This window comes from Panthera uncia (genome assembly GCF_023721935.1).
Source record: "Panthera uncia isolate 11264 chromosome C1 unlocalized genomic scaffold, Puncia_PCG_1.0 HiC_scaffold_4, whole genome shotgun sequence".
Lineage (NCBI taxonomy): Eukaryota > Metazoa > Chordata > Mammalia > Carnivora > Felidae > Panthera > Panthera uncia.
The window spans coordinates 90186922-90200218 of NW_026057585.1; the positions used below are offsets into that span (position 1 = coordinate 90186922).

At 51.4% G+C, this 13297-nt stretch overlaps 1 protein-coding gene across 1 annotated transcript; it reads left to right on the forward strand.

The window, feature by feature from the left end:
* The first annotated feature begins 6710 nt into the window (after positions 1-6710).
* PLA2G2D (phospholipase A2 group IID) lies at positions 6711-12637 on the forward strand. The gene is made up of 6 exons (XM_049618908.1): positions 6711-6750; positions 6889-7017; positions 8212-8339; positions 9816-10093; positions 10772-10878; positions 12281-12637. Exons 1-6 carry the CDS (start codon positions 6711-6713, stop codon positions 12424-12426), a joined length of 828 nt encoding a protein of 275 aa, XP_049474865.1. The 3' UTR covers positions 12427-12637.
* The last annotated feature ends 660 nt before the right edge of the window (positions 12638-13297 follow it).

Below are 13297 nucleotides of genomic sequence, written 5' to 3' on the forward strand. Positions count from 1 at the left end.
ATGGCCCACGGCTACAGCCCATCAGGAAAAACCAGCCTTGGGGGTGACACCAGGTCTGGTCAGTCCTCTGCTTGAGAAGTGGTTTGACCTTTTGAAGCCCCACTAACTCCCTCTGTAAGCGGGGCAAATATTACCAGCTTATAAATTGTGCTTTGAGGAGGGAGTGAGAGCAGAGACTTTGCGCAAGGCAGAGTGGTGTTATTTCCCACGGAGTGAATGGTGTATCCCTTTCACCAGGTCTCACGGAGGCTGTGGGCCCCTGGCGGGTCATCTTAACGGTAAGAAATGGCTCTGGCTTGTTATCCGGCCTGTGTAAGTCAGAACATCCGTGAGCCCCCACTTCCCAAATAAGGCCTTGCTGTTAATTCTGGGAGTCTCTGTAGGAGCCTTGGGAGCCCCGGCATTTTCCTAGTCTCCTCTGCTCCCCCATGTGACCGCCACGGCTGTTTGTGGAGGCCTCAGCACCCCAAAGCTGCAGGCTCTCGGTTGCCCGGAGGGGCCGCCCTGCCTTCCAGCCTCAGGGCCACACTGTGCCCTGTGCAGAGCAGGGGCCATGCCTCCAGCCCCAAACTGTACCGTGTTTCTCCCCTGTGTTCCCTGTGCCCTGCCCGGGGACCATAGCCTATGCCTGGAGCTTCCACATGGTCCTCTCCACGGGGCTTTGGCAAAATCCACCCTACATATATCTTGGTGTCCACGGTCATCTCCCCGTTCCAACTCTTCAGGCGGATCAACCCACCTCCCTGCAAATCAACTCATGCAGATTCATGAGAGGCCCCCACGCCCACCCGCCAGATGGGGGCCGCCCGCCAGGGGTCTATACAGCCTGGGTTCCAACCAGCTCAAAAGTGGCTGGTTGCTCTAGGCACATCATAAGTCCCTAGCGGGGACCTGCCTCACTCCTTCTTGTCTGCACACTACACAGTGCGCTGGGCCTGCTGGTGGCTGGCACATAGTAGGTGCTCAGCAAATGCCTGTTGTGTGGAATCATTTGCTGGCTTCCTGTGGGATTTCTTGGAAGTGTGGCATTTGCCTCCCATAAGCTAATGTTAATAACAACACTAACTACCACTATTGAGTGCTTAGAGTGTGCGAGCCAAGCACTGCATATATGCCCCGTGTCTGGGAATCCTCACTAAAACCCCGATGAGGGGCATTCTCATTTTCCTCATTCTCATTAACAGATGAGGAAGCAGACGGGATGTCCGGATCCACAGCAGGCCTGACTGACCCCGGTTCTTTCTGAACACCCAGACTCTGCCGCCTCCCAGCCTGATTGTGGCCCTTGAGGAAGTCAGCAGGTGCTGGGCCCAGTCTGAGAATGGAGGAACCTTCCAGCAATGACCACCACAAAGCTTCCTGGCTGTGGGGATTTTGAGTGATTCTGAAAGTACATTCTGTGGCCACTAGTCCAAGTGTAGGTCACTCTGAATGAACTGAGAGGCCAAAGTGGAAATCCCCCTCCCGTGTGTCACCAACTCTACATCATTTAGAGACAAGAGACTCTGGGCCTGAGTCTTGTGGGGAGGTCAGTTTGCCTAACCCCTCGCTTTGGTCAGAAGTTTAGACTCTTTCCTCCTGGGAGGAGGGGGCACTTGGTGCCATACATTTACTGATCACCAACTGTATGCCTGTGACCCCCATCATTCCATTTGTACTCATGACAGCAAGCCGGCAGGGGATGCGTCATTGGCCCCATTTTTCAGATTTGAAACCTGAGGCTCAGAGAGGTAAAGTAGTGGAATCAAGGTAATGCCATTGCTGAGACAGAATTTGAAGCCACGTCTGGCTGATACAAAACTGGGGTTTTCTTTATACTGCACAACCTCAGCCCATAATCTGGACGATACCTGATAATCTAGAAGATATTGGATAATCTAGAAGAATATCAGATAATCCAGGAGATAGCTGATACTCTAGAAGATACCTGATGATCTGGAAGATATCAAACAATCTAGAAGAATATTGGATAATCTAGAAGGTAGCTGATAATATAGGAGGTAGCTGATAATCTAGAAGGTATCTGATAATCTAAAGATACCTGATAATCTAGAGGACACCTGATAATCCAGAATATCAGATAATCTAGAAGAATACTGGATAATCTAGAAGATACCGGATTATCTAGAAGATACCTGATGTACTCCCTGCTGAAGTTTGAGGCCATTTAATTTTATCACCATCATCATCATCATCATCTCTCAAATATATTGAAGCATAACATATATACAGGGAAATACACACATCGAAAGTGGATTGCTGTTGAATGAATGTTCACAATGTGAGCATACCAATATAACCCACACCCAGCCAAAGGAACAGCATAAGCACGACCCTCAGCCCTCTTGGGAATGGCTCCCAGTCTCCACGCCCCTCAGTCCTGGCTGGTGAAAGTGGTCACTCTCCCATGAAGGAAGCTCAGTCTCTCCCTCCCTTCTCACCCCCTGCCTGCGCAGAGTATCAGAGCCTCTGCCTGCAAACCTTCGGGGACTCTGAGCTTCCTAATATCCTGTGCAGGTCCCCATGCGTGGGATCCAGGCCACAGGACCGTCCCAGTGAATGGGGCTTTGCAGGGAGGGACGGGTAGGGGAGGACTCTATCACTGGCTGGAAGGACACGCTCTACCCCATGGGGATACCTCTTAGGAGATGGGGGTCCACTTTCTTCTCTTCTGCAGGGAGGTTGAGACATCAGGTTTCCAGGCTCTGCTAGCTCTCCTCATTTCCACCTCCATCTGTATTCGGAGGGCAAGAAAGTATGGCCGAGCCCCTCGGCGCAATGATTCATCTGTACCATGGGGGTCAGAGCAGGACCTGCCTTATGTTACCATGTGTGAACCACTTAGAGCAGTGCCCGGCACAGAGTAAACGTGGCTCTGGCAGATCCGTGTTCAAACCCAAATTCTACCGCGTACCTGCTATGCGACCCTGGGCAAGTTTCTATCCTCTCTGAGCCCCCACTTTCTGCACCTGTAAAATGGGAATAGCAGGGCGGCACCTGGGTGGCTCAGTCGGTTAAGTGTCTGACTCTTGATTTTGGCTCAGGTCCTGATCTCGTGGTTTATGGGATTGAGACCCGAGCTGGGCTCTGCGCTGGCAGTAAGGAGCCTGCTTGGGATTCTCTGTCTCTCCCTCCCTCTCTCTCTCTCTCTCTCTCTGTCCCTCCCTGCCTCAAAATAAACATTTTAAAAAATAAATAAAATGGAAATAAAAGTATCTTCTTCATAGTGTGGCTGTGAAAATTAAGGGAGACAACAACCCAGTGTCTAGGTTGGTACAGGCTTAGCCAGGGGTAACTATTCCTAACAGAAACTGCCCTCCAGCATCTAAGCCTCTCGTGCTCCTTTGCACCCTCCACCTGGAGACCTCGATGGATTGTGGCCTAACATCAAATGTTTTTCTTGCCATTTCCAGGCAAGTAAAAAAGCACACAGGCTCGCTGACGAGTCCCAAAGAGTGACCAGGCCTAACGGGAACTCATATGTGCTGCTGGAAGCAGAGACAAGAGAGGTTCTAAATTCCTACAGACCTCACAGAGTGGAAGAGGCTTGAAACCTTTCTCTGTTCCAACCCAGCAATTTCACCTCTGGACGTCTATTTTCAAGAAACCGCTCTTTAAACATAGACGAGGCTTTATCATCCCAGTGTTATCTATAATAATGAGCAGGGATGACCCAGAAGTCACCATCAGCAAAAAAGCAATCGATAGAAACACCCCCAGAAATGACCCAAGTGATAGAATTAGTAGAGAAAGCCATTAAAACACGATAACTATATTCTGTGTGTTTAAGATAGAAGAAAGCTTGGGGCGCCTGGGTGGCTCAGTCGGTTAAGTGTCTGGCTTCAGCTCAGGTCATGATCCCATGGTCTGTGAGTTTGAGCCCTGCGTCGGGGTCTGTGCTGACAGCTCAGAGCCTGGAGCCTGCTCCGGATTCTGTGTCTCCCTCTCTCTCTGCTCCTCCCTGCTCATGCTCTGTCTCTCTCTGTCTCAAAAATAAATAAAAAGATTAAAAATATATATATATAAGAAAGCTTGAGCAGGGTGAAGAGAAACATAGGAGATATTTTTTTAAAAACCCAAATTTCTAGAGAAAAAAAAAAAACACTCCTATGGAAGGAACAGTAGATAGGACTACAGCAGGTTTGACAATACAGATGGAAAGTCTAGATATTTTCTTGTCCTCCTAAGCAGGGATTGTGCCAGTGAAGACGATGATGGTGGGAATAACCATACCTACCGTCTGTTAATCTCTAGCTACAGACCAAGTCCTGTTCGCCCGCCATGTTGTTTAAAAATCCCCGCGACAGGCCTACGAAGTGGGGACTGTCATCGCCCCATTTACACATGAGGAAGTTGAAGACACGATGTTGAGCAACTTGCTCTAAGCGAAGAAGCAGCGGGAACACCAGGGAGGCCAGCCTTAGCCCGGGAGGTCTGGGTATGGACACCACCTCCCACCCTCTCCTCCTCCACGGAATGCAACACGGCCCTCACTGGGGTCGCTGTGGTGGCTTTCTTTCCATGGGTGGGACTTGGTACAGTGTGCTGAATGCATGCAGCCTCTAAACCCCACAACAGTCAGAGGGGGGAGGGACTCTCATCCCCATATTGTCCTTATCTGCAAATGAGGAAAGCAAGGCCCATGGAAGGGGAGTGATTGGCCCAGGGTCCCACAGCTAGTAAGAGAAGGGGCCAGAGTTTGAAGCAGGTCCTCTGGCCCCACGCGTAGCCTTTCAGGTGTGCCCTGGGGCCTCAGGAGGCGTCTGGGACAGCCGGTTCTGAGGGCTTTTCATGGCATCAATAGTGTCTCTTCTCTCCTATTAGGGAAAAAACCTTCTGGAATCAACAAAGGGCCTGTGGTCCTGGCTACTTTTGCTCCTGCCCAAATGATAACCAGGTCAGGGGAAGCTGGGGCTCAGGGAGGTACCCACATGCCCCATCAGGAGCCCAGATCTGGAAGCCTGTACAGTGAGATCCCACATTGGGAAGAGCGTAAGGGAACGACCATTGCAACATGCACGAGGGAGGCATGTCAACAAATATGCCAGAGACGTACATAGCTTGCTTGCTATGCGTACAGATTGTTTTCTCCCAGACGAGGTGGTCAGTTGGTGACTGAGTCAAGGAACAAAGGAAAAAGTAGAGTTGAGAGAAAGAACTCTCAGCAGTGACTCTTGCTGGCACACTTTTTTGGGTGAACTGGTAGCAAAGAAGTCCATCTGTGCTCTGTGTCCTCAGACAGCCACCCAACGGGCATGGGAGAAGACCAATTTTTGCCACCATTGGACCCTCCCTTAAATCTTGAAAGGTTACCAGTGGAGCGTTTGTGGGAGATCGTCTCTATAATGCCTGTGTGTCCTGTCACCAAAACCTCCACCCTACTTAGGCTGGGTCCACACCATCTGCCTCAGTAGGATACTCATACACCAACCGGGGCAGACGTGCACAGTGAGTTGTCAACACACATCAGTTGCCTTCAAATCGTGCATGTGCTTTGGCTCTAGAGTTCACTTAAGGAATAGATCGTACAGAAAGAATTCTGAACACAAACTGAGATTTAGCGTCAAGGATTTCTTTCACTGTACCACTACTGTATGGACTAGAATAATAAAAAATTGATTGGAAGCAACCTATATGCCCATCAAAAGGGGATTCGTTAAGTAAGCAGCATAAATGTATAAAAGAATGCGAAGTCGCCTTGCAAACTGTTACTGCAGAAAAATACTTAATGACATAGAAATATGTTCAAGTTATAGGGGTAAGTGAAAAGACAGACTACAAAGCATTACTTGTAACATTTTTCTAATTTGGTCAGTGAAAAGTGTGGAAAAGTGCATGCAGCAATAGAACCAGAAGAGGATACGCCAGAATGTTAAGGGTGGAAACAACCCAAGTCCCTCTCTGTGGATGAACAGATAAGGAAGATGTGGCGTATATGTTAAAATGGAATATTATTTAGCCACGAACAGGACATGCCTCTATTTGTGACAACACAGATGGACATTATGCTAAGTGAGAGAAGTCAAAGACAAATACTGTATAATCTCACTTATATGGGGAGTTTAAAAAAGCCAAACTCATAAAAACAGTAAAATGGTGGTCACCAGGGGACAGAGAAGAGTGGAAATAGGACAGATATCGTTTACAGGTCCTGGGGATTTAATGCACAGCCTAGCGAATACAGACAACAATATTGCATTGTAAGTATCAAACTTGTTAAGACATTAGACCTTCATTCCAGCCACTAAAAAGAAATCACAATTGTGTGATGTGCTCGATAGAGGTACTAATTGTGGCCACACTGGCAGTCATAGCATAATATATAAGTGTATCAACTCAACATGTTGCACACCTTCAATTTACACGATGATTTACGTCAAATGTATTTCAATCAAAAAAAGTGAATGGTGCTTAATGGATTCATAAATGATTTAAAAATTTTTTATTGTCTTTGATTTTCAAACCTCCTACACTGAATGTGTTCCTTTTGCAATCCAGATTTAAAAAAAAAAAAAAAACAGATCTTAAAAATAAAAATAATATTCCCCATGGCCAGAAAGAGGAAACAGAAAGAGCATACACCAGAGCCAGAGCTGGGAGGGCCGCGGGTGGGCTCGGCTGGGGGGTGGGGGCAGGTACCCTGATTTAAGAGGCTGCCTGCATGGAAGGGGGACTTCCAGTAGCTGCTTCCACTGCTCTGTGCGGGGACCATGAAACTTGCCCTGCTGTGCACGCTACTGGTGTTTGCTGGTGAGTAGGGCAGGACCCACAACTGGGAAGGGAAGGTGGGGTATGACTAGGTGATATCTCTTTCCTAGACTGGTCCTCTGCTCTGATCCCCACTGCCCTGGTCCCCCCCACAGTCCCCAACCCTTCCATCCCTGCCAGGAGCCAGCAGCAGCGGCTGGTCCCCTAGAATGCTGGCTTCGGCCAGGGAGCTCTGGGCTATCACGCTGTGCAGCGTGACTCTGGTCTGCTGTGAGGACAAGCAGCTGGGGACTCAGACACTGGGGACAGGTGAGCGGACACCTGGGGCCCTTTGGACACAAATTATAGAAAGGGATCTCCCCAGGCCACCCTGCTTCCCTCTGTCTCTTTGACCAGATAATAGCAATGTTTCGCTTACGCACAGCACTCTGTGCCTGTCTTTCACGTTCATCGTCTCCCTTGAACCTGGGAAGAGGGCTCTGTTGACTGTGGTGGCAGATGGGGGGAGGTTTCCATTCGATCTTCAGCAGAGCAAATGTAAAAATGTGGCTGCCAGCAAATTGGGTGTATTTGTTTCTCGAACCATCTCAACGTATGTAGCGTTGGAGAGGATTTGTGCTTTAAAATGTGGATTTCTGTTATCCTGGGACTCCCAAAGTTTTTAGAGGAACACATCTCCAGGGTTACAGCGAAAACCGTTAGGAAAATTGCAATCAAGCTACAGAAACTCATCTCTCCGACATAAAGAAACAATGCACTGTAGAGGCAAAATGTACAGATGAACCCGCATTCAACTGTTGGCCCACTGTCTCCTGGCAGTCTGACCTTGGCCACGTCGCCTTACCTCTCTATGTCCTCACCTGCTAAATGGACATAATGGCACCCTCTTTGTAAGGTTGTTGGGTCTCTAATGAGAAAATGTATCCAAAATGTTTAGCAGGTGTAAGTAACAGCAAGCAAGCAACAGCTTAACACGCAGAGCGTGCATGATGAGGTGTTAGCCATGCTTACTCCTGGGGGAAAAGGGGCCAGCCCTCTTGGTGGCAGCTAAGGATAGAAAGAGCTACCAGGACAGGAATTCCTGACAAGCTAAGCCAGTTCGCCAAAGATCTCGTAACCGCAAATTGGGTCCCGCCATGTCTCCGGGCTGGGCCCGCCTCACTTACAGAAGCAATGAGACTACCATCCAAAAGCTTTCTGAATCAAAGCTAAATGTACTGCTGGCCCGGCATGGGAGAAATGCACCATTCCGGCGTGAGTTTATTTGTGTATTCCTAAGCTGATGTGGAAAGGGCCAGGCTTAGGGCAGAAAGAGGGACGAGGGACACCAGAAAGGCAAGATTCTGAAGCCAGGTCCCTGCTGGCCCACAAGGTGGGTGGTCACTCACCTTGCAACGGTTTGCCTCCAGGTTCCTTAGCACGGCATCCGGGATTCCAGCGGGCCCGAGATCAGTCATTGGCTCCGCCAAAGCTTAACACGGTTTCTCTTAAACATTTGTACAGCCAGAGCCACCATGTCAGACAGGAGTGGCAACGTGGATTCCTGCGCATTGAGGGACACGCTGGGGACACAGCAGGCCTGCATGGACCAGATACCCACCAGTCACTTTGGCTGCAACCCAAGGCAGCTGGTTTGGGATCTCGCCCTTGGCCCACCGCGCCAGCCCCTCCCAAACCCCCTCTTCCCACCTCTACCTCCCCCAACTTGGGGTTTGCCCCCCCACTTTATTATTTACTTCATTTGCACGCACAGCTTTCATTATAACACCATTTAGCAGGGAATGAAGGGGAGGTCCATAATGAGGTCGTTCGAAGGGGTGCACTGGGCCCGGTCCCCCTGAGACCCGGCCCCATCTGTCTTCTTGAATCGTCTCTCGAGGTTGCACACATGTATACCTCAGTCTCCTTAGCTCGTCTGTTCCCCACCCCCCCAGGCTCTCCCCTGAATCCTTTGACTTAATGTATTTCATTCCTCCTGTCTCAACATAATGCATTTGTCTCCCCCAGTAAAATAAAATCCCCTTGTGGTCAATTCTAACCAGCAGCAATTAGAACTAAAATGAAAAATATCCGTGAAAATCATTGATCTCTAAATCATACTGCCTTCCCAGGTGAGCCTTGAGAGGGCGTTAGTGTGCGGCTTTCTGGAAGGGACGTGCGGGGCAGGGGCGGGTGCGGAGAGGAGGGTGTCTTCCTGTTACAGAATGGGGAACTCAGGGCAGAGGCAGTGACTGGAACCAAACTGCCCTGGGTTTCAGTGCTGGCTCCTCCATGTACCGGCCACTGTGACCTGGGCAAGGTACTAAGCCTCAATCTGCTCATCTGTAAAATGGGCATTAAAGGTAGTTCTCATTGTACCAACGCCACTTTCTCAGTTCCTTATGTAAATCCACCATTATTATATAAGCTGATAATAACATCAGAGGAAACTGGGTGCTGGGTGAGGTGTGTGTACGAACGCTCTGTAGCTCTTTGCAACTTTTCTGTGCATCTAGAATATACCAAAATTATTTATTGAAAAAAACCAGTATTTATCTCATGGGTTGAACAGAGTCAATAAATTACTACATGAAAAGACCCATAATAAGCCCTCGTTATCACTATATTTTATATATATGTATATATATATATATATATTATAAGTTTATTTGTTTATTTTGAGAGAGAGAGAGAGAGCACGAGCAGGGGAGGGGCAGAGAGAGGGGGAGAGAGAATCCCAAGCAGGCTTTGCACTGTTAGCGCAGAGCCCAACTCGGGGCTCAAACCCACAAACTGCGAGATCATGACCTGAGCCGAAACCGAGATTCGGACGCTAAACCGACTGAGCCACCCAGGCACCCCACCATCACCATATTTTTAATAAACCTAGTGGTTGTTGTCATTTTCTTTTTTCTTTTTCTTATTTTCTTTATTTTTTTTTTAAGTTTCATTTATTTTTGAGACAGGGAGAGACAGAGCATGAACAGGGGAGGGTCAGAGAGAGGGAGACACAGAATCTGAAACAGGCTCCAGGCTCTGAGCCGTCAGCACAGAGCCCGACGGGGGGCTTGAATTCATGGACCGAGAGATCATGACCTGAGCCGAAGTCGGCCGCTTAACCGACTGAGCCGCCCAGGTGCCCCTGTCATTTTCTCATTCAACGTCACTGGTTCGGTCCAGCAGGGCAGAAGGGCCAGGCGTGTGTCCCACCGGCCTCCTCTGACGTTCATATCCTCTCCTTGTTACCGGGCTCTTTGGCAGGTGTGATTCCAACCCAGGGCGGGATCTTGAACCTGAACAAGATGATCAAACAAGTGACCAGAAAAACACCCATCTTCTCCTATTGGCCCTATGGCTGCCACTGCGGACCTGGTGGCAAAGGCCAACCCAAAGATGCCTCGGACTGGTAATCCCTTCCCAGACAGGACTGCGGGTGGCAATCCTGTCCTGCCCCCACCCCGGGACTCTCCCCTTTCCTGCTCCCTCACGCATTCATTCCGCGACTTCATTTTATGCCGTGTGCTGGGAGCCCTGCTGAGGCGGGGTACGGCTCCAGCCTTCCTGGACCTTGCCGTCTAGCTGGTTCTGCAGAGTCTCTGAAGGCCCCCCTTGCACTTCTAAGCCCTGATCTAGTGATAACACCCATGCACACTCCCTGCTGGTTTTTTTTTTTTTTTTTTAAATGCCTACCTCTTTTTGCCATTATCTCCTTCAAGCTTCACTACAACCCCAGGAATCAATTAGGAGAGACCAGAGCCATCCAGGCCGGGGGTCACTTCCCTGACCCACCACTTACAGACTGTGTGACCTTGGGCATGTGGCTTGACCTCCCTGAGTCTGATTCCTCATCTGTGAAATGGGCATTGTACCAGTGCCTCTGTCGTAGGGTGGTGGCGGAGATTAAGAGAATATTCATGGATAAAACAAATGCCTGGTGCCTAGAAAGCACCCACTAAGTGTCAGCTTGTGTGGTCATAAAGACTGGAGCCCTGCAGGCCTTGACTCTTCCCCGGTGGGCACTCGGTTTCTACTCTTGGGGCAGCTGTGTTCCCTGCCTGTCCCGTTCCCTGTCCTCTCCCTCCAGGTGCTGTCAGAACCATGACTGTTGCTACGCTCACCTGAGGCAGCACCGATGCCGTATCCACACAGACAACTATGACTACACCTTTTCCCAGGGGGACATCCAGTGCTGTGAGTGCCCGGGGCCTCGGGGCTGGAGTCAGAGGCTGAGGAAGGGAGTTCTGGCACTTAACTGCCTTCGTGTGCTGTGTGACAAGGCACAAGCTGCTCGCCCTCTCTGTTTTTCTCATGTGTCCAGTGATAGTAGCTGGGCTGTGGGGGAACGGGGGTGGGAGTATGGAGAGGTCCAATGAGGGCTTTGACCCCTTTAGGATTTGGAAGGCTGGCAGGTCTCAGCTGGGATCCCAGAGCCTCTATCAACCAGCTGTGTGACCTTGAATACATTGCGTGACCTCTCTGAACGTCAGTATTCGCCTCTGTAAACTCCGGATAACAGTGTGCTATCCCCTAAACTTAACTCAAGAACTAAAATGAGAGCAGACAGAATGAGCCTCGCACATGCCTGCTGCCCAGCACGTGCGCGATAAATCACGCGGACTACTGATGTCATTGTTACAAATGATGTCGTTATCGCGAGTTGACAGAGCAACCCGGCCAGGAGCTGCGCCACCCTGATGATCTCCATTTACACACAAGGAAAGTGAGACCAGAGCGAAGAGGTGCTGGCCCAGGGTCACCCTGCTGCAGGTGACAGAGCCTGGGCTAGGCCTCAGGTCCCCCCACCCCCACCCCTGGGTCCACGCCTGGAGGGAGGCGGCCGCTCTGAGCTGGGAATCACGTGGGCTCATCACACCAGAGTCCCCGCTCATTAAAGTCTTAATAATAACAACAACAATCATAGCCAACATTTATTGAGCACCTACTGCGTCCTGAGTGCTCTGCCTTCTCTAATACTCCCAGCAGCCCCAAGGCAGCTCCTACCCTCACCCCCACGCACAGATAATGACACTGGTGCGCCAAGGCCCCTTCGGCCCCTGTCTCGGCGGGTACAGTTCCATCGGCCTGGGACGCGCCCCACCCCCCCACTCTCCGCCACCTTCCACCCTGGCTTTCCACAGGGAGCAGACCCTTCCGATCTCAGTTCAAATGGCTCCTGACACTGAGTCCCCTACTTTGCCATCTTGGAGCCCCTGAAGCATTTCTTACTTCCGAGAGGAACAGTATGTATTATTCCTTTCTGTGGTCCTCTAATACCTGCTGCCGCCCCCTCCCCCAGGAGTGTGAACCCCTTGTGTCCATTCTGGTCAGTCCTGTCCCTCCAGGGCCCTGCCACCGGCTGGGCGCTCAATCGCTTATGAAAGGGATGAATGAATAACTAATGGAGTGACGAGCTCAGGGAGGTCACGGTTTGTGCCCAAGGTCACGCGCCTAGGAAGCGGCTGGGAATGGGACTCTAAAGCTGAGCGACCCCTGCTCGGCCTCCTGAAACTCCCCGCAGGGACCCTAGACCCACGCCCGCCTCTGCCTCGGGAAGGGACGGACACTGAACTCTCCCGTCTCCTCCACCCCACAGCCGACAAGGGCAGCTGGTGTGAGCAGCAGCTGTGTGCCTGCGACAAGGAGGTTGCCTTCTGCCTGAAGCGGAACCTGGAGACTTACAAGAGACACCTGCGTCACTACTGGCGGCCCCACTGCAGAGGCCAGACCCCTACGTGCTAGGAGGAGCCCGCCCGGCAGTCCCTCTCCCCCTGCCCCGTTCCTCAGCATCTTGAGCGCTGCAAGTCCCGTGGGACTGCTGACATCCCTCAGTATCTAACCCCCTGCACCAGGCTGGGAGGGTCTCAACCTAGCCCCACCCACCACCTGGCTCCTGGACCTTCGAAACCTTCCCGACCAAGTTGGCAGCTGTCTCTTCCGAGGATGGATTGAGATCGGAGGAAAAGCCGCAGCCAGGAGGCGCCTGGGGGATGGTGTTGGGGCCGAAGCGGCGGGTGTCAGGGGTGGGGATTTGGGGACCGTGGTGTGGCAGGTTCCCTCTGCCATTGCCACCCACCGGGCCTCCTGTCTGAGTCCTACCCGCTCTGACACACTGTCCGAGCTGCAGCCGGGGTGGCCTAAAGGGTAGTGTTGATCCTTCTGTCCACATGGCTCTACGTCTTAAAACGCCAGAGCCCTCCACCACCCCGGGAGAGGGCCTGTCGAGGAGTTTGGGACCTGTGCTCTCTGGCATACGTCACCCTCCCCAACTAGGCTGGGAGGTCCTCGTGGGCAGGACGCATGACTATCTTGGATTCAGTTGCATCCCTGTGCCCAAAGCAGTGCCCGGGACCAAGAAGGGGCTCCCCGGATCCCTCTCGAGCAAAGGGCCCGCTGAAGCCACCCGGTCCTCTTGTTCCAGGCCTAGGTCTGCACGCACATGTCCTTTCCTGTTTCCAGGTGCTTGCGCAGGCTGGGACCTCTGCGGAATGCTCCACCTGCTGTCCCCAGGTGGCTGATCCCCATCTAGGCTCCTCGGGGTCCAAGGGCTACTGGGGACGGAAGTGTCCCCTGGCTGACTCCTCCCCGGCTCCAAGGGCTCGCTCCCTCCTCC

What these genes read in the sequence shown, in the direction of transcription:
- PLA2G2D (XM_049618908.1), top strand. Translation starts at nt 6,711, where the DNA reads ATGAAACTTGCCCTGCTGTGCACGCTACTGGTGTTTGCTG. An exon ending in CACGCTACTGGTGTTTGCTG is followed by an intron (nt 6,751 to 6,888) that starts GTGAGTAGGGCA and finishes CATCCCTGCCAG; the next exon opens with GAGCCAGCAGCAGCGGCTGG. An exon ending in CCCAAAGATGCCTCGGACTG is followed by an intron (nt 10,094 to 10,771) that starts GTAATCCCTTCC and finishes CTCTCCCTCCAG; the next exon opens with GTGCTGTCAGAACCATGACT.